Source organism: Giraffa tippelskirchi, chromosome Y (assembly GCF_054371585.1).
Source record: "Giraffa tippelskirchi isolate mGirTip1 chromosome Y, T2T-mGirTip1v1.2.pri, whole genome shotgun sequence".
NCBI classification, from domain to species: Eukaryota; Metazoa; Chordata; class Mammalia; order Artiodactyla; family Giraffidae; genus Giraffa; species Giraffa tippelskirchi.
The window spans coordinates 26202434-26226309 of record NC_137290.1 but is presented as its reverse complement, the minus strand read 5'-3'; the positions used below and the strand labels follow the sequence as shown (position 1 = coordinate 26226309).

Sequence of the window (23876 nt, the reverse complement as noted above, 5' to 3'; positions counted from 1 at the left end):
GAAATGATAAAATGGGTCCTGCCTCTTGGGGTGGTGGGGAGAATTAAGTGTGTCATATGCAAAAGAACTCACTCAGGTAGGTATCTGGCTTTCAAGAACCACTATTTATCTTTTAAAGATTTTTTTAAATGTGGACCATTTTTTAAATTTTTTATTGGATTTGTTTTACAATATTGGTTCTCTTTTATGGTTTTGTTTTGTTTTGTTTTGTTTTGTTTTGTTTGGTAACAAGGCATATGGGATTTTATCTCCCCGACCAGGGACTGAACCTGCACCCCTGCATTGGAAGGAGCAGTCTTAAGAAATGGTATTTAAATCCTCATTATCATTCTGCTGATGTAGTATCAGGTTAACCCATGTATGAGCTGGAATGGCTTCCCTAGGTCTCAATATGTGAAAACTTCTTTATTTGCAAAAGCCACAAGGAAAATGTGAAGCCTGTGAGGGAACATCAGCCTGTGAGGCTGAGTTTCTGGATCCCTCCCCTGTCCTGGGGCTACCCATGTGGCCCAGTGGTAAAGCATCTGCCTGCCAGTGCAGGAGATACAGGTTTGATCGCTGGGTCGGGAAGAATCCTGGAGGAGGAAATGGCAACCCACTCCTGTATTCTCACCTGGAGAATCCCCTGGACAGGGGAGCCTGGCGGCTACGGTCCTCGAGGTCTCAAAAAGTCGGAGGCCGCTGAGCATGCCCACACACACACACAGGAAGGAAACTGAAATCAGCCATCCTCGGTAACATGGGCAGGACTGAATTAAAGATTAGTATGGCTAGGCTCCTAAAAAACAAACAAAAAGAAACAGACAGACAAAACCACACACGCATGATTTGTCTTCCCTGGAAGTCTGAAAATCTAATATCTGCAGAGGCTGGGCAAAGACATCCAGTGAAGTATTAGTGAATTAGTGAATCCAGCCGATTGATAGAAGAGGGAGTGATGGGGGCTCTGGAGAAACGGAATCTGTTGCAATGAGGCGGCCGCTCCAAGCTCCTGCCAGCTGGTGGTGGTGGACCAAGCACTGCCAGATTCTCTGATACTTTTCAAGAGAACCCAAATTCCAGGCTGTTATTTAAACTTCTTGACTCGGCAGTTAACTCAACTATCAAGGGCTTCTCAGGTGGCGGTGAAGAACCTGCCTGCCAACGCGGGAAGACAAAAGAGACTCGGGTCCATTCCCTGGGTTGGGAAGATCCTAACCAACCAGAGGGAAGAAGAAAGGGAAATGGCACTGTGCATGTCAAATACCCGCCTCCAAGGCTCAATCCTAGCCCAGCCACGTACCACCTGTGTGACGTTAGGCAAGTTGCTTAACCTCTCTGTGCTTTGGCTTCTTTATCTGCAACATGTAGGAATAACAATGTCCCCTCACCCACCATAGAATTGTCATCCTGCTGCTGCTGCTAAGTCGCTCAGTCGTGTCCAACTCACGGACCGCAGCCTACCAGGATCCCCCGTCCCTGGGATTCTCCAGGCAAGAACACTGGAGTGGGTTGCCGTTCCCTTCTCCAATGCCTGAAAGTGAAAAGTGAAAGTGAAGTCGCTCAGTCCTGCCCGACTCTTAGAGACCCTGTGGACTGCAGCCCGCCAGGCTCCTCCGCCCATGGGATTTTCCAGGCAAGAGTACTGGAGTGGGGTGCCATTGCCTTCTCTGAGAATCATCATGAGGATTAAGTAAAGTTAGTACAGGTGTAACTGTGAGAACCGTGCCTGGTACGTAAAACCCTGTGTCTCTACTGCTTTCTCCAAATGGGTGAGTCTGTGTTTCTCAGAACTGTGTGGAACGGCCTCTTCATGGATATAAATAACAATCCTGCTGCAAACACCACGACTGGGGACTTCCCTAGGGGTCCAGTGGTGAAGAATCCGCCTGCCAACGCCGGGGGCCCAGGTTCGATCCCTGGTCTGGGAAGATTCCACATGCTGCAGGGCAGCTGAGCCTGTGCGCCAGCCACGACTGCTGAGCCCGTGTGCTGTAACTACTGAAGCCTGTGGACCCTGGAGCCCGTGCTATGCAACAGAGAAGCCGCCGCCATGAGAACGCCACACATCGCAACCCCAGGATAGCCCCCGTTCGCTGCAGCTCGAGAAGGCCCTTGTGCAGCAACGAAGACCCAGTGCAGCCAAAAGCAAACGCATAACTTAAGAAGCATCACAATCTGAAGCTGTGGAGGGGAGCAGACACCCTGGGTTTGAGCCATCGGCCAACGAGAGACATCAGCTCGGCTGCTGAGTGGCATGGGGGTAGGATGAGATTTTAGGAACTGCCTCTCCACGAGCACTGCCCGCAGTATTTCCATCCTGCCGTCTCACAGCTCTGGCTTACATGCCTCCACTCACGGGGATCTCAGCTAGAACAGTGGTTATTCAGACAAGGATGACCATGCTCCCCTAAAAGGGATCTGTGGCGCCATCTGGGGACATTTTTGGGTAGAGACAGGGGATGTTGGTCAACCTCCTGCAGTGCACAGGACCACCCCCACAGCAAAGAGGGATCTGGCTCCCATGCAACAGAAGCACCAAGTTGGCCGCTTTGACCCCTCAGTCTTGAATCCCTGATACTGCATCAGCAGAGTGACAACGAGGATTTAAATATTGTTTCCTAAGAATTCCCCTTCCAATGTAGGGGGTGCAGGCTCGAGGCCTGGTCCGGGAGATAAAAATCCCACATGCCTTGTGACCAAAACCCCCCCATAAAACAGAACCAGTATGGTAAAACAAAAAAAATGCAATAAAAATGGTCCACATTTAAAAAATCTTTAAAAATGAATAAATATTGCTTCCTGCGAGCCAGATACCGACCCGAGTGAGTGCTTTTGCATATGACACACTTAATTCTCCCAACCACCCCAGGAGGCAGGGCCCATTTTATCATTCCCCCTTTCACAGATAGAAAAATGAGGCACAGAGGTTAAACAGTTTGCCGAGGTCTCATACCTGGTGCTGAAGACGACTCCTGAGAGTACCCTCCTAAAGGAAATCAATCCTGAATATTCATTGAAAGGACTGATGCTGAAGCTGACGCTCCAATACTTTGGTCACCTGATGCGAAGAACTGACTCGCTGGAAAAGACCCTGATGCTGGGAAAGATTGAGGGCAGCAGAGGATGAGATAGTTGGATGGCATCACCGACTCAATGGACATGAGTCTGAGCAAACTCGAACTAACTAAAACAGCATCTTTTTGGCCTCCCTTATATGCATTGTACATCTGCTTCAATTATTCAGGAAAAGGGCACCTTGACCAGAAATAATATCCATGTTAAAAATAAAGATTAAGGACCCTACTTCTGGGTCACTAGGGCTTGTTCTTCTTTGATAGGAAGACTCCCTTCCCAGGTGCCAGGTCCACACTGACTCGATATGTATGTGCTGGTCTCTCTTTTAACACTGAAGAAATATAACCCCCCTGCCTCGTTTAATGTTTTTGTTCTGTTGTTTTGCAGTGGCTAAGTTATATCTGACTCACTGTGACATCATGGACCGCAGCACACTAGGCTTCCCTGTCCACCATCTTCCCGAGTTTGCCTAAACTCCCGTCCATCGAGTTGGTGATGCCATCCAACCATCTCATCCTCTGTCGCCCCCTTCTCCTCCCGCTTTCCATCTTTCCCAGCATCAGGGTCTTTTCCAGAGAGTCGGTTGTTCACATCAGGTGGCCAAAGTATTGGAGTTTCAGCTTCAGTCCTTCCAATGAATACTGAGGGTCGATTTCCTTTAGGATTGACTAGTTTGATCTTCTTGCAGTCCAAGGGATTCTCATGAGTCTTCTCCAGCAACACAGTTCAAAAGTTATCAATTCCTCAGCACTCAGCCTTCTGACAGCCTTTGTTCTGACAATATATAAAACCGTGCTGAAAACGTGGAGCAGCTTCTCAGAATAATCTGGGAAGATGACTTTCAGGTTGGCCACGTTTGGCTTATAGAAATCAAGACTTTTTTCTATCATGAGTAAACACAACTCTTCTCTCTTCTTATTATAGACTATTATTATTTTCATTGGTGCTGCTTGGCATACACAGCAGGATATCCAAAAAGCCCACCTGAGTTCACCTGGAGTCTACTTTGGACCAGCGCTCGGTACCAAGCACGGGCCCTTTGAGCCCCTTCGCCATCACAGCGCCCTCAGGTGACTCTGTGAGTTCTCCCTTAAATCTGTTGTTCAGTCGTTAAGTCGCATCCGACTCTTTGCGACCCCATGGACTGCAGCACGCCAGGCTTCCCTGTCCTTCACTATCTCCCAGAGTTTGCTCAATCTCATGTCTGTTCAGTCGATGATGACATTCAACCCCCTCATCCGCTGTCACCTCCTTCTCCTCCTGCAATATCTGGATCTCCTTATATTAAGTGATGGTCCACTGAAGAGACAGATGGTCCTTTTTACTAGGCAAAGGACCTAGGCGAAGTTCCAGGTAGGAAGGCCTGGAATTTTGGTGTGAACCGGGTTGGCGGTTTTTTTTTTTTTTTAATGTGGCTTAAAACTGGAAATCTAATTTTTGATTTGCATTCTATAATAGAATGAAACCAAAAGAAAGCAGGAGACAGTGCTTCCCAGTGAGGCGCCACCCTCTGGAGCACCGGCTGGCTTCTACAATTGGTAGGGAGAACTAAGATCCCGTAGGTCATGTGGTATGGCCAATCCTGCCCCACCCCACAAGAAACCCCAAAGCCCAACTAAACAAACGACAAAGCCTATGGTCAACTGATCCAAACCAGTCTTCTGTCTGAAAGGCTGAAGTGGGCCAGGTATCATGCCAGTGGGTCCTGTACTTCTTCCCTCTTTCAGGGTCCCCCCTGGAGGAGACCTGATAATCAGATGGCCTGGTCCCCACCCTGGAACCAGAGTGAGAGGAGATTCAACACTGAGGCTGGGGGCGGGGTATGGGGGTGGTATTTATAAGTTGTGTCTATACGTGTGCTCACATACTTAATGCTAAGCTTTTTCTGCGTTTTCCTTCGAAGAATCTGTGGCCCCCACCTGCCTCTGGAAGCACAGGGTTTGGCTAGCTTGACTGCATGCAGCGGGGCAACACTAGGAATAGTAACCCCATTCCTGGGATGCTGGCGTTTGGGGGAATTATAACCAATGAGAAAAAGGCTACACAACGAAGCCTACAACTGCAACAGTATGTGGGAATAACCAAGGAAAACTGATGCGAAAAACAAAAGCTTTGTTGAAAACACAAAGCTTTACCAGTTGATAAGAATGCTTGAATACATAAAAGAACATCATATTCCTGGATGCTAATAAATGTAACAATGTCAATTCTGCCTGATTTGTGAGTTTGCTTCAATAATCATCAAAAAGCTGTTTTTAGTTGGTAAACAAATTTTTTATCCAGAGGAGTAACCATCATATCTTTCTCATATAAGTACACATACATATAAATACACTTTTAAAGGTACGATGACAGAACACTCATCTAAGGCTATATACAAGTTATGGATGAAACTGGAGCCCATTATACAGAGTGAAGTAAGCCAGAAAGAAAAACAACAATACAGTATACTAATGCATATATATGGAATTTGAAAGATGGTAACGATAACCCTATATGCGAGACAGAATAAGAGACACAGATGCAAAGAACAACTTTATGGACTCTGAGGGAGAAGGTGAGGGTGGGACGTTCTGGGAGAATAGCATTGAAGCATGTATATTATCGTATGTGAAACAGAACACCATTCCATGTTCAATGCATGAGACAAAGGCTCAGGGCCGGGGCAATGGGATGACCCAGAGGGATGGGATGGGGAGGGAGGTGGGTGGGGGGTCCAGGAAGGGGAACACACGTAAACTCATGGCTGATTCATGTCAATGTATGGCAAAAACTATTACAATATTGTAAAGTAATACGGCTATATACAAGTTAAAAATGCAGATCTAGGATGCGTAAAGGGTGACAAAACAATTTGGATGATACAGATATGCAACTGTATTATAAAATAACATATTACGACTTGATGTGTCACTTATTAAAATTGATGCTGAGGCAGTTAATGGGAGACCATTTTTATTTTCACATAATACATTTGAAGTAAATTCAGTAACAGTTAAAGTATATTTTATAAGTACTAAAAACTGCAGAATAAAACATTAATGTTTAGCGGTGGTTAGGTTTTGTAGGTTTAGAAAAGAGAGCAGAAGAATTGAGCTATGTAAAAATTGAACCCTTCTGAAAAAATTATCCAAACAAACTGGGGGAAAATGTTTATGGCCAAAATGAAGACAGATAATATCCTTATTATGTAAAGAGACTGCTCAAATTGATTGGAAGATATTAAAGCCACACAGACAATGAATGCAAAGAGGAGAAATATAATTGCCTAAGAAGCTCAGAGGAAACTATTCAGTGTCCTTAAAAACGAAATAAATAAAATTAAAATTAGATGTCCTTTCTCTTGTTAAACTAGCAAAGGTGAAAAGTACTCTTAGTACATAATGCTAGCAAGAATGTGTGGAAAGCACCATTATGAGTTAATGGCGGCAGTGCAAATCGATATGTTTTCGAATGAAAACTTAGATCTGTATCAGGAAACTTAGACAAGTATAGCCCTTCCAATACAATGATTCCTCTTCTGATATAGGAACTCCCCTTTGGCAAAATCTTAAAAGACTCCTAAGTTTAGAAAAATATTTTAAGGACCAAAATGTTCCTCACAGCATCCTCTACAATTGTGAAAAACCAGAACTAAATGACACATTCAAACAGAGGGAGGGCCACACAGATAAATCTCTGGGCATACTCTGCAGCTATGAGCAAGGTGAAAACGACTGCCCGGGGACAGAGCAGTGTGTGAGGTGTACGGTTACATGGAAAAAACATGCCATGCACACATGGGATGATCACAGCTAAATGAAAACTATAACCATCTTAAAAGAGGTAACACGGCCACATGTGTGAGTAGGTGAGACCGAACAGAGGTACCATGGAAGACAGACTTCCTCCCCACTACTCCCTAGAGGCAAGCACCTCCTTAGTCTGGCGATTAGTTTTCAATTATAAGAAAACAAGAGGACTTCCGTGGCGGTCCAGTGGTTAAGACCCTGTGCTTCCCAGCACAGGGGACTCAGGTTCAATCCCTGTTTGGGAAAATAAGATCCTGCATGCAGTATGTGCAGCCAAAAAAAAAGAAAAAAGATGAGAAACCAAAGCAAAATGACCAAAATGTTAACGCTGTTTATGGTGTATTGGAGTCGGGGGCGGGGGACAGCAAGGCAGAGAGAGATCTACCTTTTCATAAAACTGAAATTGTTTTTAATGAGTCAAGTTACTGCTCTCAAGTGAACAATAGGAATCCTTTTAAAAATCCTTTTAAAAAAAAGGAAAACCAGTTTGTGCAAATCAGTAAAAGAGAAAAAAAAGCACAGACACAATAGTAAAACGGGCAAAAGGCCTAGATTATACACAGAGAAGTTTAAAAGCATACACGGGCAGGAGGGAATCCATGAGTTAGCAAGAATCACTTTTTTGGCTTATCAAACAAGCAAACGTTTTCTTGGTTTAAGTAATAAATATCCAATGCTGGTAATGTTGTTCAAAGGCTTCTTTATACCAGGCGTGGGAAAGCCATTTCTTTGCAAATATGAACTGCTCAGTCTGTCTGATAAGGAGTGCTATGCTGAGAAAGGTTTCGGGCCATTCTTCAGGTTCAGGGCCAGCGTGACTGATTAGCTATACACATCCCTGCCCACCCCCCTCCTGCCCTGCCTGTAGCTGGCGGCTGTGAGTGCTGCCCCTCAGGAAACAAATTCTGCACCATCTTTTGAGAACCACAGAAATGCTTTTCCTGTCTCATCTGGTAATACCACTTTTTTGGAAATCTACCTTCAGAAAGCAACTATAAATGCAATGCTTTATGATCTGTTCATCCAACCTTTATATCACTGTCATTACAAATTAATGAGAAAAAGAGAACCCCAAATCTGTAATTATACGAAAACTGTTTACTCAGAAAAACTATTTCAAGTACAGTGAATACTCCAATGTGCTAAGGTGTGGTTGTATCGGACATATGACTGTGGTCTGTAATTCTGTGGTTTAGCAACTGTCACTAAGAGAACTTTAAGAACACCCCGAGTGCCTAACTATGTACCAGGCACTGTTGTACAGACGAGCTCCAGGCCTTTCAAGAGTTCCAAGGGGAGGCACTGTTACTGCATTTCCTGAGAAAGTGAGGTTAAGTGGCTTCTGAGGAGAGGGCCGGCTCTGGCTTCAGGTCCGCCTGGCTCCAAAGCCCACGCTCTCCCTGACCTGGCAAGGGGCTCCTCAGCCAGTGAACACAAGCATGGTCCTGGGTGTGTGCTCTGATGAGACCACCCGGGGCGGGGGGGGGGGAGTTTATTAGCCTGCTGTGCTTCTGAAATTTTTTTTTTAATATGCTTACTACTGTTTAATGAGGAAAGTAAACCTAACACAACTGGTAAAATGAGGGTGTGAACAAACTACTTCATCTGTGGCTCTTTCCAGGCCTGACATTAGGCCTCTTAATTCCCTAAGCGGGGTTAAGAGTGCAAATTCTTCACAGAGAATAGTGTAGTAGTGTAGTAGTAGTGTAGTAGTTCTTCACGGAGAGTTGAGTAGTTCAGTTGCTCCCAAGAGAAAAAAAAAACAAGTGTACACGTCTTTTTGACCTTGAGGAGAGAAGGCCAAGGGTGCTTCCAAAGCCTTCAAGATGCATATACCTTTTGGCCCAGAAAGTCTATTGCTAGGGAGTTCTCCCTGGGGCACACAACCACATGCAAAGACATCAGAGCAAGTTGCTGATGGAAATTCCAAGACTCAGGAGGTAACGGGGAAGCGGTGCACATGTACGAGATAAGTTTCAGGTGTACAACACAGGGAGTGAGCATTCTTATACATTCAGCAACAATCACCACAATGAGCCCAGTTACCATCTGCCACCACAAAGCTGTCACAATAGTACTGGCTATATTCCCTATTTGTACATTACATTCCTGTGACTCATTTTATAGCTGGAAGTTTGTACTTCTTAATCCCCTCACTTTTCCGGTCTATCCCCCCACCTTTCTGGTCTATCCCCCCATCCTCATATAATACAGTATGTTAATTATAACTAAATAAAAAAAAATAAAAGGTTCGCAATGGAATGAAAAAAGAGATAAAGAACAGTAACCCCAGTTTCCAAACCTTAAAGTCTAGTGAAATAAACTAGGCCACATCTATGCCACCAAGTGTCAGGCAGTCCTGAAAGGTGAAACTGGGGGATACATTTAGCAATGTGGGAAGATGTTCATGATACATTAGAAGAAAAATCGCCACCTTTAAAATAGTATGTATTTTATTTAAAAATCGATATAGACCTATACGCAGGAAAAAAATGTCTGAACAGCACATACCTCTTTTAGCAGCAAGCATTATCTAAGACAGGGAAGTACAAATATTAAAAAACAAAACAAAACAAACACCCAAAACCTCAAAGATGATAGTATTTTCTAATCGTCTTCAACGGATAGGTATTACTTGCATAATCAAAGAAAGCTTAAAACATGAGTGTTTCTACATTAAAAAAAAAAAAAAAAGCCTGAGTATAAGAGCAGTGCTCAAACTGTCTGATGTATCCGGAATTGGTTGGGAAAAGCCACGAAGAATAGCATTATCCTTGGGGGCCCACTAGAATAGGAGCAAGAAAAGCAGCAAGGTGAAAGATAACAGGCTGAGGTACCTGCCACCACAGGCCACTAGAGTTCATCTTGAAAAGTATGGAGGCAGTGGCTTGTGCATATTTCATAAATTCCAACTAGTCCAGGGATGACCGGCCGAGTTAACTATCCATGTTGTCACCGCTGCCATCTGTGGTACGAAAGCAGCATCGGAACAGAGTCAAGTCTGATGCCCCTGGCTTTCTAGAGTTAAGGTCTCTTAAGAAGCCTTGGCCCAGGGCCCTCGACAAATGGCCCACAGCAGACCCCCTCGAGGAGTCTCCATCACCTCTTAATCCAAATATCTAAAGACCAGGATGGAGTAACGGGGGGAGGCACATAAAGAAAAGTCTAGAAGAGGTGGTGAAGAAGGAACATGCAGCTGGATCATGAAGACTCCACGGATGGTGAAAACTCTGAAACCCTCCTGCCTGTGAATGGTGCAGTGGCTTGGAGAATGACTTCAAGAGCCTAGACCTTTGGCAGGGGCAAAAAACTTGACCGGGATGTGATATAAAGTACACAAAACCACCTAGGAGGTATTCCTGCCAAAGCAGCTGAAGACGAATCAAACTAAATTCTCCAGAGTTTAGCACTGACTTCCATTTACAGAAAATACAGGGAGAGAGGGACAAGTTAAGGATGCCACAGGAAGCAAACAGACACATTTACAAGCGGGGACATTCCACAGGACAACTGACCTAGTTTCTTCCAGGACTACTTGCTTAATCACACAAAGCTTAAAAAAAAAAAAAAAAAAAAGAGAGAGAGAGAGAGAGCTAGAATGATGGTTGCCATGGCTGGAGGGAGGGGGAAATGGGGAGTTCTTGTTTCATGGATACAGAATTTGACTTTTTCAAGATGAGAAGTCCCGAGTATCCACTGCACAATAATGTGGCTCTACTTAACACTACTGACCACTTAAAAATGTCTGAGATGGTTAATTTTACGTCATGTGTTTATCAGAATTAAAAATAAATAAAAAAAACGAGTGCTTCTAAATTTAAACAGTTAAACCTTAACATAAGGAATATAAAAGCTGTTAGCTATACTAGGGATTGGGTGGAGAGAGGGGGGAAATACATTTCTACATTATTCTTGGGGTCACACAAGGCATTAAGAAAAAGTGAGAAGAGATTGCTTTAGATTAAGAGAAACTTGAAGTCAGACAACCAAATGCAATCAATAGAGCACATTTGGATCCAGGTTCAAACAAGCCAGCTATAAAAGGACATCTCGGCAATGACTAGGAAAATCTGATTACGGTCTGGGTAAGACACTTTGTTTGAGTTGATTTAAAATTTTCCTTTTTAGGTAGATATACTGAAGTTTAAAGAACAGAGATGACACAATTGAAAGAAAGTGTGTTAAGCAAATAATAATTGAGGTAGTATGGAGATTTAGCAAAAATGGTGAAGGAAGAAATGGGATGGCAGACTGATAAGGGTGTGAGTAAAGCTATGATCCTGGGGAAAGCAGCAGATTTCACAAGGCAGTGGTGAGGTAGAAGTTATCATGAAGAAATGACAGGGTTTTCCTGGAGTTGCACGGAGGTTACAGTTACAACCGTTCAGAAAAAGGATGGGGTCTTGTCGAAAAGGCACAGGAGCCAACTCGAAAGGACTCCCAGTGGCCAGAGCTGGAACAATTCTAAAATTAAGTAATGGTCACGTTGAATTACAGCCCATGCCACAAATCCATGCTATAAAAATAAATTACTGAATAAAAATCTAGGGGAGCAACTTTTCCTCACAGAATTCTAATTACTAAACGTAGAAGGGATGAGAAAAATGAAAAAATCACCAGTACGACAGAGTAAAAACGGCTGTAGGTAAAATCCACTTGCTAGATTCTAGAATTCAGTAGGTAAAAGTTGGAGGAGAAATTGGAAGCTCTCCTGCAAGTTTCTCCTGAGAGATATTTATTAATTACTAAGAGAAACAAATGAAGGTTAATTAACAACATCAACAAGCCACACTGAGGTTATCTTCCTTTGAGGCAGTGGTGGCAGGATCAGAAACAAATATACAGTGGGTGGGAGGGTGGTCCACGGGAGGAAACAGGGCCAGTCAGTGAGGGCTGTTCCACCAGGAACTTGGGAAACAAGGAAGAGGGGCTGTGTCGTGAGCGCTCGTGTGGATCAAGTGCTCATTTGGCTGGTGCAGGCCCTAATGACTCATGTTTGTTTTTAATTTCATGACTTTGGGGCCACACATCACAGATCACAAACGGCAGGATGAGAAAAAGCACGGCAGTGAATAATGACAGACACAACCCACCCTGCCAGGCAAGGAGTCAGATTCTGAGACACTAGGTCACCTGGTTCCCAGGTGTGTTTGCATCTGACCATCATTCAAGTCAGTTCTTTACATTAGAACAGTATGGCATGAAAGAGATTTTTAGTGCAATTCATGGCTCATACTTTTGAGTGAAGTATGCCCAGCACAGAAGTAGGACTTGAGGGGAAGCTGGCTGTGCTGATGATGCCAGAGCCCAACAACAGAAACAGTTTTCAAATACCCCTTCTTTTTTCAAAAATACAGAACACTCACATATAAAACTACAAAAAAATGCTACTTGATCAGCAGCAGATTTACGATCTACAAGACCAATTATAAGAAAGTGTTTAGCAAAAATATACTTCCCTGATCAGTGTCCCCAAAATTCATCTAATCCTAAATTGTAAGAGAAACGGCTATCTGAACTTCACTTTAACAATCTCCTTGACCCCCTAATTCCACAAGTGTCCCCATCTGATTTAACATGAAATAACACTGAAATTACTAAAAAGAAAGGTGGCTTCGCTCAGTACAGATGTTACTTTTCTTCAGAGAGAATGTCGCAGGAATAAAACAAACCTGGGTTGAGCATTAAGATTTAAAATAAGTATCTCGGGGACTCTCCAAAACCAAACAATCGAACCAAACCAAGCCGGGGTTCAGTTTTTGCCCCATCACTTACAACCCAGGTCAAATCAAATGACAACCTGGAGTTTCAAGTTTGCTCTATCTGTACATATGAAATAAATATCCTCAACACAGGTGCAGTGCAGCATTCCTGAAGAGATCAAGTAATACACATGGCAATGTTTTCAGAATTATGAACTACTATGTAAGTACACTACCAATTACTTCAGCTTTGTGGATTATCACCAGAGGTACACCTCACACACCTTTTTACGATGCCCTTTGCTGATGCATCCCATGTGGTAAAGATATTGTATGTCAACACTTCTGTAAAAATTCAGGCAACAGAGTTCCTGTCTGGAGCACACCTGCCAGTCACACATTTTTTGTCGGGATGTCAAAATCGAGGACCTCTATTCTATGGACACCACCAGAGAAGGACAAAATCTATCGGCTTCTTTCCCAGGTGACAGAAATACTCTGTAAGGTTTTCTGCTTCCGTGACTGACACACGTGCTGACTGTCCGTCTGCAAAAAGACTGTTCTATCCCCTTGCAACCGCTTGCTGTTTTCTGACTACACCATGACACGTTTTCAAGTTGTTAACAAGGTGGGAGGGCGGGTGCAAGACCTTCTTACATTCAGAGCACTCCAAGGGTCTCTCTCCAGGAGAAAGCCTAAGAGGTTGAGAATGTTCCGACTGGACGTGTTCCAACAGTAATGGCACTCCAGGGGCTTCTCTTGAGAATGGAGTTGGTAATGTTGAGCGAGGCAGGAGGGTCGGCTGAAACACTTCCCACACAGCTGGCACTGGTAAGGCCTCTCCTGAGCGTGAATCCTGTAGTGCTGGATGAGGTGTGAACTTTGACGGAACCTTCTGCCACAGTCGCAACACTGACGGGCTCTTTTTCCAACGTAGTCGTGCTGCCGCTTATATCGAATCAAATACATCTTGTCTCGGGGTAACTCACGTGGCAGGGCTCTTGCGGCTTCGTGGGCTTTGAGATGCTGGAGACGATGCACGGCCTGGATGAAAGCTTCGCCGCGCTGGAGACGCTCATGGCAGTCCTGCCTCTGAACGCTCACGCGGCCGTAGACATCTGCACGCTGGGTCAAGGACTTCCCGTCCCAGTGAGTCTTCTGATGCCTGCTGAGGTGCGGCATGAGGTAGAAGGCCTCCCCACACCGTTTACATACAAAGGGCTTCTTCCCCGTGTGGATTTGCTGCTGCTTCTCCCGGCCTCGTCGGGTACTGAAGTCTCTCTCACAAAAGTCACATCTGTGGCGTTTGTTCTCTCGGAGGAAAAACGAGTTGTGGGCCAGCCGGGACCTGGTGCAGACTCCAAGAGTAGTGTGCTCCTGGGGACCCTTTCCTAGCAGACTCTCCGATGGTTTCTTAAGTTCTGAGCTTTTCTCTAGTTGATCACCCTCGTGGCTTCCTTCTTGAGCAAGGGTCTTGGGGTCCCTCGTTTTTGTGGGACTCAAAACTTCTGCCAGCTTGACCTGGCGCAACTCCAGCGGATCATCAGCACAAGACTCTCTCGTGTGGGCACACGAGGAGTCACCTGCCTCCAAATCCTCTATTCCTGCCCCCGAGGATGATTTCTCTACAGGCAGGCTTTGCTCTGGAGTTAGATCTTTGGTTTCAGATTGGTCCTCCCAACCTAAAAGAAATGTAAAAGGTCCTCTATTATTTTTCACTCAGAGAAAAACATCATTATAGTAGAAACAGAAGAAAGAGACCAAACATTACAGACGCGTTAGTACAGAGGTTTGAGAGTTGTCTGGGAACCTAAGGAGAGAGTGGGAGAAGGATGCAGAAGACAGTAAGCAAGGATAGGTGAGGGTGAGGCAGAAAAGACCATCTAGCAGGACTGAACATTGACAAAGATGCCAGAGGCACCGACAAGAGAACGAGAAGGAAACCAGAGAAAGAGGGGGGGACGGGGGTTTGGCTGCAACTTCCAGACCATGCTTGGTACATCACTGCTGTTTGGAGGAACTAGTATAACTGTGGCCATAAAGGGATTCTATTGTCAGGTCAATCCGGGAGATACCGTACGATGCAAGTCAGCTTTCACTCTTGTAGGACTCTTCAGATCCCTTAACCAGCATCTCAGATCTCAAAGAGGGGAAATGTAAGAGGTAGCATTTCTCGAACTGATCTTGTTAGGCAACAGTTTTTGTGTTTTTTTGTAAAGAACCCCTATTATCATAATGCTGTAGGACTATTGGGGAAACACTGGAGTACCCCGGTCAACACCTTCTCACTCAGAATAAAGCAAGAGAATTCCAGCTCTTTTCTTGGCTCCCAATCTCTCGTTTTACCCATTCAATTCAACATTTATTAAACGCTGATTCTGAGCAAAGCGTTATCCACCTGCATGTTCATAAGTCTGTATAGAGACTCTAATCAGGCTATAAATGTACAAAAGGAGAGTTTGGGGAATTTCGTTTGGGAACAGAAAAAGATCAGGCAGGGGAAGGCATTAGGGCTCAGCAAGCACTGAAATGGGCGGCAAGCTTATTCTGAGCAGACACTGACTGTGAAAGTACACAGTCCTGGGGAGCGGCAGTGCAGGGTTCTACTAGGAGTATCTATGAGAGATGAAGCTGGATGTGACTTTTGGGCCAGACTGGGACGGATTTAAACGTTTTGCTAGAAGTCTGGATTTCCTTTTGGGAGTGGTAAGAACCTGATGTGTGCTTTATAAAGTCAACTCCCTGAGGGCTGGAAAGAGCAGTGGTATCACACCAAGGTTTTCGCTTGTCTCAGTGACAGAGGAAAGACCTCTGATTTCTAGCTGTCAGGGGAAAGGCACAAATGAATGCAGGGGCTTGAACATTAGAGGATAGGGAAACTGGCCTCCCTGGAGCTGAGCAGGAGAGGAAGAGATGAGCTTCAGAGAGGAGAGAAAAGAAGTACTGAGTGAGCATGATGTGGCGAGGCCACACGAGCCCCTAAGGTGAAAGCACTTACCGGCCTTCTCCCTAAGCTGAGTGGGCTCTGAGGACCAGCTCCCAGCCCCTGCTCACTGAGCAGGGTTGTCTCCCCCAAGATTCCGGTCTCACTGCTCACCTTGACATGTCACTGCACTCCCGTCTTCCTCCCTAGCATGTGACTCCTCCTCTTCCAGCTGTGAGATAATGTCAGGTTTAGGGAACTGGTACCCTGTTGAAGAAGGAGACTGATAACTTGGGGGTTCTGTCCTGTACCCTCAGGAACTCCCAGCCTGCTTTCTAAAGGCTCTGAGATAACAGGCAAGTGCAAATTTACACACAAGAAAAATCAAGCCTGTTTCCAAAGATTCTGCCACTAGGGACATATGCCAATGTCTGGAAACAATTTTGGTCATCACAGCTTACCGAGGGAGACCAGGTTCCTGTAATTTTCCAGCATCACCTCCCGGTAGAGCTTCCTCTGAGAAGCACTGAGGTAGGGTAATTCCTCTGGACTGAAGTCCACAGCCACATCCTCGAAAGTCATCAATTCCTGAAATACCAGATATACTCCTAAATGATTGAAATCTGGAATTATCCCAAAGAGGGGGAAAGGTGCCTGATAAGAGGGGACTGACCATGAAGCACACATTCAGACAAGCAGAAAGACTCTAACGCAAAGGTTTCAGGGACCTACAAGGGTTTCTTTCCTTTAAGTCTTTCTCATTAAAACATTTTCTTCTCTGCAATCACCCTCTTGTTTCTTTCAGTCTTCTAACTTTAGAGAGGCTTTCAATGGCTAAGTCAAAGATCTCTCTTGGGAAACGTCACACTGCACTTGAAAATATGTGGGTTATTTTCCAATATCTTTTGGTATTAACTTCTAACATAATTCCACAGTCATAAGAGAACAGACTGTATATGATTTCAATGCCTTCAGGCCATGAAATTTTTGCACTTTATGTCCCTGGATACGTTCCAGGGTCTCCTAGTTTATAGTCTGTGGGAGCTTGAACAGAATTTGGATTCTCTTGTTGTGTGAAAACTATGTAAATCTGAAGTATGCTGAATTGGTTCATACTGCTTTTCAGATCTACTACAGACTTCTACTTTTATTCATTCCATTAATTTTTTGAGTTTGATATTGAAAGTCCAACTAAAAATTGTAATTTATCTACTTAAAAATAATGGTAATTTATAGTAGAACTTCCCCCATAGCTCCCTCATAGCTCAGTTGGTAAAGAATCTCCCTGCAATGCAGGGGACTCGGGTTTGATTCCTGGGTCGGGAAGACCCCTGGAGAAGGAAATGGCAACCCACTCCAGTATTCTTGCCTGGAGAATCCCATGGACAGAGGAGCCTGGCAGGCTACAGTCCATGCAGTCACAAGAAGTCGACATGACTTAGCGACTAAACCACCAACCACCACACAGTGGAACTATATGTAACTTTGTTCTGAACTCTCCAAGCCTCCTGTAAATGTGTTATCATAGTTTCATAATTTAAAACATAAAAAAGAAAGAGAAAAAAATAAGTATATCTTTCTTTTGTCCTGAAGTCTGAGAGAAGTGGGAATATTTCTAAGACAGCTCCTGCTGCGAACTTCTAGAGATCTGTGTTGGAGGAGAAAGATCCTTTTAAGTTCCTTAATAAAGAGAGAAAAAAATGCAAATAAAAGCTGAGCAGTATACCCCAATCCCAGGAAAAAGAGACAGCTGGGTTTACGTTCTGGTTCTCTCTTACAAGCTCTGTGAGTGTGGATAGGTTAAGCCTCAGTGACTCATCCACAAAACACAAACAGCTCATAAATATGCAGAGATGGCCAATCTTATTATAATAAGAAAATGCATTTCAAAATGACAAAGTATGACTTTATACCGATTCAACTGACAAAAATTAAGACGTTTGACAATACCAAATAGTGTCGAGAAGGGGAACTCTTGGTGGTGGTGGTGTAGTTGCTCAGTCGTGCCTGACTCAACATTTTGAGACCCATCCACTGTAGCCAAGCTCTTTTCTCCACGGGATTTCCAAGGCAAGAATACTAGACAGCGGGTTCCCATTTCTTTTCCAGGGGATCTTTCTGACCAAGGATTGAACCTCCATCTCCTGCGTTGCAGGCAGATTCTTTACTGACTGAGCCACCTAGGAAACCTTAGAATGTGGACTTTTGAGACCTCTTAAAAGATGCTAAAAGTGAAGTTGCTCAGTTGTGTGTGACTCTTTGCGATCCGATCGACTGCAGCCTACCAGGCTCCTCCATCCATGGAATTTGCCAGACAAGAGTACTGGAGTGGGTCACCATTTCCTTCTCCAGGGGATCTTCTCGATCCAAGGATTGAACCCCGGTCTCCCGCGTTGCAGGCAGATGCTTCGTCATCTGAGCCACCAGGGAAATGTAAATTGGTAAACCACTTTGGGGTCCAGAAATATACCTATTCCTAGGTATATCTGCTCATGTGTACTGTCTTACAACCTCCAAAATCTAGGAAAGACCCAAACACTCATTTATGGTAGAAGAGATAAATGTATGATGATATTGGGGCTCCCCTGGTGGCTCAGAGGGTAAAGAATCTGCCTGCAATGCAGGAGACCCGGGTTCAATCCCTGAGTCAACAAGATCCCATGGAAGAAGGAATGGCAACCCACTCTAGTATTCTCGCCTAGAGAATTCCATGGACATAGGAGACTGGCGGGCTACAGTCCCTGCGGTTGCAACGAGTCAGACACAACTGAGCGACTCAGTTCCGTTCAGTTCAGTTCAGATCACTCACTCAGTCGTGTCCGACTCTTTACGACCCCATGAACTGCAGCACGCCAGGCCTCCCTGTCCATCACCAGCTCCCGGAGTTTACCCAAACTCATGTCCATGGAGAAGGTGATGCCATCCAACCATCTCATCCTCTGTCGTCCCCTTCTCCTCCTGCCCTCAATCTTTCCCAGAAACAGGGTCTTTTCCAGTGTGTCAGCTCTTTGCATCAGGTGGCCAAAGGACTGGGGTTTCAGCCTCAACACCAGTCCTCCCAGTGAACACCCAGGACTGATCTCCTTTAGGATGGACTGGATGGATCTCCCTGCCGTCCAAGGGACTCTCAAGAGTCTTCTCCAACACCACAGTTCAAAAACACCCATTCTTCGGCACTTGGCTTTCTTTACAGTCAACTCTCACATCCACACATGACTACTGGAAAAACCATAGCCTTGACTAGATGGACCTCTGCTGACAAAGGAACATCTCTGCTTTTCAATACGCTGTCTAGGTTGGTCACAACCTTCCTTCCAAGGAGTAAGTGTCTTTTAATTTCATGGCTGCAATCACCACCTGCAGTGATTGGGGAGCCCCCCAAAATGAAGTCAGCCACTGTTTCCACTCTTTCCCCATCTATTTGCCATGACGTGATGGCCCCAGACGCCATGGTCACTGGGCGACTAACACACAGTAGTTAAAAAAAAAAGAAAGAAAGAAAGAAAGACGAAAAGTCTTATTACTACATCTTTTTCACTCAGGGATCTAGAAGACAACCACCACCTTCCCTCAGGAAACCTGAAGTCCTTCCTTGTTTGTGGTCTCTTTCCAAGAGTACCTTTCCCTATTCTATAATTTCTTTCTCATACCGTAGCAAGCCCTTTCCCTTCTCTTGACTTTCAGCTCCATCAAAGGCTGTGTCTTTGACCAAGTTTAAAAATTCTGTGGGACCACATGCCCTATGTCCACTGGAGGTGGTGTTAACAGCCACGATTAATAAGATGACAAGACTCTGGAGCCAGCCATGGAAGTCTGAATCCTGACTGCCAATTACTATTAATAATTGTGGACCACAGGCAAGTTGGGCTTCCCTGGTGGCTCAGACGTAATCCCTTGGAGAAAGAAATGACAACCCACTCCGGTCTTTTTGCATGGAGAATTCCACTGGCAAGGAGCCTGGCAGGCTACAGTCCATGGGGTCAAAACGTCAGACAAGACTGAATGACTAACACGTTCACGGGTAAGTTATTCAGCCTCCCCGTGCCTCTCTCTTCTCATCTCTGGAAGGAGGGTAATACCTATCTCAAGAACTACTAAGAGAGGTAAAGCACTATTATAACATATTTAGAATGTAGTACATTTTAACTGTCCAACATGTTTACTATTAGCATCTTCAAAATCCTTTTAATGAATGCAGGTGCACAAAACTGGACTGATCATAATCCTTGATATATCACCATTCAGCCATGCATGACCCTCATGTTTATTTCAAATTTACTTCTTTATATTTTTCAAAGTAATCAACCCATCCCACTGGTCCACATCCCCATCTTGTTCCCTTGCCTTTCTCTCCTTGTCTCTCTATATATACGTATATATAAATGTATAAATATATATACACACACACACACACACACACACACACACACACAAAGCTTTGATTTAGTATCAATTTCATTCAAAGGCCTATCAGGAGTGAATAGCTTTCTTTTATCATCAGTGAGATGGCCTTAGTTACAATCGAGTAACTGTGAGTTTCTAAGAGACCAGTCAAATTTTGACAATTTAAATTTCAGGCCTCCTATCTCTCACACTGCATGCCCTCTTTTTTTTTTTTTTTTTTTTTTGACTGTGTATTGTTTTGTGTTGACACTAAGGTTTAGGCTCAAAATGAAACGTGGAGGGGTGGGGAACAAAGCAGAGCGAAGGCATACTCTCCGAAAATAGGATGAAAAGCAAAAGCCAAATCTCAAGTTTCTTTCATGTCACATAGGATTAGGCAGATTAGACTGGCGAGTATAAAATTCATTCATTCATTCACTGAACAAGTTTTCACTTACCTCCCTCTTACATGCCAGGCATACAGCAAATATTCAAAAAGTCCCTTCTCTCACCTTCCTCCTCACATGCTTGGATCAAGTCTGCCACCAGGTCACCTGCTTCCTTGCTGCTCTTGGGCTGCTTTGACCTCGCTGATGTCTGAACCTCCCCTGGCAACGTGTTCAGAAACTACTCCAGCACCAGCTGCTCCATCATCTGCTCCGTGGTGCGGCTCTTTGGCTGCAGCCATCGCCAGCAGAGCTCCTGGATTTGGCTCACAGCTTGGTGAGGTCCTGTAACCGACAGGGACTGAAGATAGCTAAAGTTTTGATGAGAAACTCTTGGAGCCTCTGGGTTTCTTATGGGGGTGGTTTCTGGAGTTTTTTCTTGATCACGTGGATGAAGGAGCTGGGGATTCCTCGAGATATCCAAAACCTCTTTCACGTGGAGCATTTTTACAGCTTGACCCTTCAAAGGAGGGGGATACTCTAAAAGGCAGGCTGCTTCAAAGCACACTGTTGGGGAAGATGGTGGGCTGAGTTTTATCAGATGAAGAAGAGAGTCAGAAACCTTAGGATCTGCAGAAATTACACAGAGAGACTCACAAATGGCTTGCACAGTTTAACTGGACAGTAGAGGTTATGTGAGTCAAAGGAAGTTAGCTCATTTCACACAAATGCCTAAGTGAATATTCACACAGATTTGCACATTTACAGACTGGTTGTTGCCTCAGTCACCATGTCAGGTCTAGAACATCCACAGACACGGGCTACCAAAATCTCAGAAATGGCACTGAAGGGAAGAGACTTGAACCCCAAACCATAACGAACTGAACGAATTCATGAACCACCTAAGAAGATCCTTTTAAACATGAGTTAATACAAAACGAGGAAAGATCGTTACAATACATTCATCCTACAAAGGACTGCACCCCTATGCAAAACATATAAAGAAATCAAACAAGTCTGTAACAAAAAGGCAGAGATCACTTAAATATGCAAATTTATTTTCTTATTTCTTTATTTAAACATTTTAACTCTTTCGCTAGAAGTTAGACTGGGATAACATATGAGAAGACTGTAATTTTTTCTTAATACCTTTCTGCCTACCATCAATTTAAAATTTGCTATTACTTCCTTTTTTTGGATGTACGATACCCCCACTGAATTTCCATCTCTACAGGCTGCAGCGTAAGATTCTGAGAAAGGAGCAGCAGAAATGACTGTGAAATCCTGGCAGCCTGCTTCTCTAGGCTAGCCAGGTCCCAAGCTAGAGCAGAGAGTCACAATCCCTTCTCCTCCCCCAGAGAGGGAAAAGAAGGCATAAAAGCAGCTAATGTTAAATACTTGAAAAGAAAAAACAGCCAAAGAATCCCTAAAAAACATGAGTGGTGGTGGGTTCCTTGATTTCAGAGTAGGGAAGAAAGTTCAGAGAAATGGGGATGAGTGCTGGGAGAAGGGAGTGGAGGCCAAGAGATTGCAGGTGAGCAGATGCTGTGTGAGGAGGAAGCAGGGACTGAAGGGAGCCACCAAAAGAGAAGTGCTGAGGGATGGGGAAAGGAGTAAAGCAAGGCCAGGCAGAATGCAGAGCTGGACCAGAGGAGGAGGAGGGGGGCAAGGTAAAGAGGAAGAACCAGTCTGGGCTAGGAGAGGGGTCCAGGGAGTAGGCACCCAGAGAGGAGGGGTGGGACTGAGGCAAAGGAGGAGCAGAAAGGAGAGGCAGAACTAAGGAGAGGAAGGGGGCCAGGACTGAGCGAAAGGATATAGAGAGGAGAGGTGTGATGGAGGGAGGAGGTCTGAGGCAAGAGGGGCAGGAAGGAGGGACCAGGGCCAAGGCAGAAGTGGGGGACGGCAGGAAGGCTGCGGGAAGGAAAGGGCTGGGAGAGGAGAGGTGGGCCACTGCCAGGGGGAAAACACGGAGGCAGGTGGGACAGGAGGTACAGGGGGAGCTGAAGGAAGGAGCTCCTCTGCCATAAAGGGAGTGGAGCTCGGAGAGAGGCAGGAGCAGGACAGAGGGGAGGGATAATGGCAGGGCCAAGACTGAGGGCACTGTCTTGAGGGGAGAGGAGGGGTCCTAAGGAAAAAGGGGCGTTTGAATGTGGGGGAGGCTGGGGGGAGGGGGCAGGGGGTCTGGAGAGGAACGGGGGTCTTCAAAGGCGAAGAAGGGTGGTTCTGGTGGGGGACAGCGAGAGTGGGGTCCTAGAAGAAGAGGGCTGAGGGGCATCCTCGAAGGGGAGGGTGGAGGTCCTCATGGAGGAAGGAGGGTGTTCTGAGGGGAAGGCAGGGGGTCTTTGAGGGGGTGAACTGGGGGGATCCTCCAAACGGAGGGGGGGACGGGAAGGGAAGGGAAGGGAGGGGGTCCTCGAGGGGGAAGGAGGGTTTTCTAGGGCGGGAGTCCTTGAGGAGGCCAACAGGTGCGTCTGAAGGGGAAGGCCCGTGGGGTCCTCGAAGGGGAGGGCAGGGATCCGAGAGGAGGACGGGGAGGGTCCTCAGGGACCAAGGAACGCGCGTTCTTGGGGGTGAGAGCGGAGAGGCCCTAAAAAGGGAGGGTCTGTGGGGGTCCTGGGGCGGGGAGGAAGAGGTGCTCGACGCGGGAGGAGGAGGGCGGGCGGAAGGCCTTCCGGCCGGGGAAGCATTGGCAGGAAGCCGGGGCGTGAACAACAGGGAGGCCGCCGCGTCCCCCTCAGAGCTGACTTCGCCCGCGCGGCCTCCCGCACCCCTTCCCCTCAGGGCCGCTACTTCGCGCCTCCCTTCCCGTCGACTTCCCCGCGAAGAGGAGCGTCTGCCCCGGCGTCCCTGAGGGGACGCCCGCGCCTCCCTGCCCGCGAGCCGGGCCCTCACCCCCAGGGCCCCTCCCTCGCGTCCGGGCCCTGGCCGCCGCGCTCACCTCGCAGACGGACACCCTCGCCTGACCGAACCTCTGCACCTCGGACTTGCAGCGCAAACCCGCCAGGCAGGCGCTACCAGCGGTCTGCGCATGCGCCCTGTGGGACGGCCGGTGCAGAAAACGCAGGCCGCTTCTGGCCGGCTCCGCTGGGCGGGCCCGCGAGGACCACGGGGCCTAAGAGAGGGCTGGGAGGGGCCGGAGGACTACTTCCTTTAGATGCTTTACGAGTGTTGGCAGTAGTTAGCACGTGGTTTAAAACGGTTTCAAAATAAACAGTATGCAGTGAAAAGCCTTCTCACTTTGTGTGTGCCACCGACCGAATTCTCATGCTATAAAACCGCGGAACACTCAGGTGACCGGTGTAATTAGTTGAATATGTATGAGTAATTATATTGAATAATTATGAAAGCGTGAACATGTTTTCAGTGTCCTTCCACAGTGTCTTTATGTACATGTAAATAGAGATATGTGCGTATATACGTATGTGCGTTATACACACATACATGTCGTCATCATTGATACGTATTGTAAATAGCTATACTATAAATTGGGTAGATATTTATCTGTAATAGACATAAATATTTTAAAATATAAAATGTATTTTCTAAATAAGAAGTGTGACGGTGTAACACAACCTATAATGTGACACAATGTGGTATATACTGTAGCTTAAAATGTGTACTTAAGTAATATACA

General features: G+C 45.7%; 1 protein-coding gene across 2 annotated transcripts; it reads right to left on the bottom strand.

Annotated features, from left to right (window-relative positions):
- Positions 1-9283: 9283 nt before the first annotated feature.
- Positions 9284-23367, bottom strand: LOC145537537 (zinc finger imprinted 2-like). 2 transcript variants are annotated; one of them, XM_081568238.1, is made up of 5 exons: positions 23181-23367; positions 20369-20587; positions 15935-16061; positions 15648-15740; positions 9284-14232 (listed from the first exon to the last, which is right to left on the bottom strand). In XM_081568238.1, the coding sequence occupies exons 3-5, from the start codon at positions 16053-16055 to the stop codon at positions 13163-13165; spliced, it is 1284 nt and encodes a 427-aa protein (XP_081424364.1). In that variant the 5' UTR covers positions 16056-16061; positions 20369-20587; positions 23181-23367; the 3' UTR covers positions 9284-13162. The 2 variants fall into 2 exon arrangements, with proteins under 2 accessions (XP_081424364.1, XP_081424365.1); XM_081568239.1 differs by having other exon boundaries at positions 20369-20809; positions 23181-23271.
- Between the last annotated feature and the right edge of the window lie 509 nt (positions 23368-23876).

Bases quoted from the DNA above. Each gene is read 5' to 3' on its own strand.
- LOC145537537 (XM_081568238.1), bottom strand. From the start codon at position 16,055: ATGACTTTCGAGGATGTGGCTGTGGACTTCAGTCCAGAGGAATTACCC. The intron at 15,741-15,934 runs GTAAGCTGTGAT...CTTCTTCAACAG, and splicing joins CAGGAACCTGGTCTCCCTCG to GGTACCAGTTCCCTAAACCT. The intron at 14,233-15,647 runs GTGAGCAGTGAG...CATTTCTTTTAG, and splicing joins GAGTGCAGTGACATGTCAAG to GTTGGGAGGACCAATCTGAA.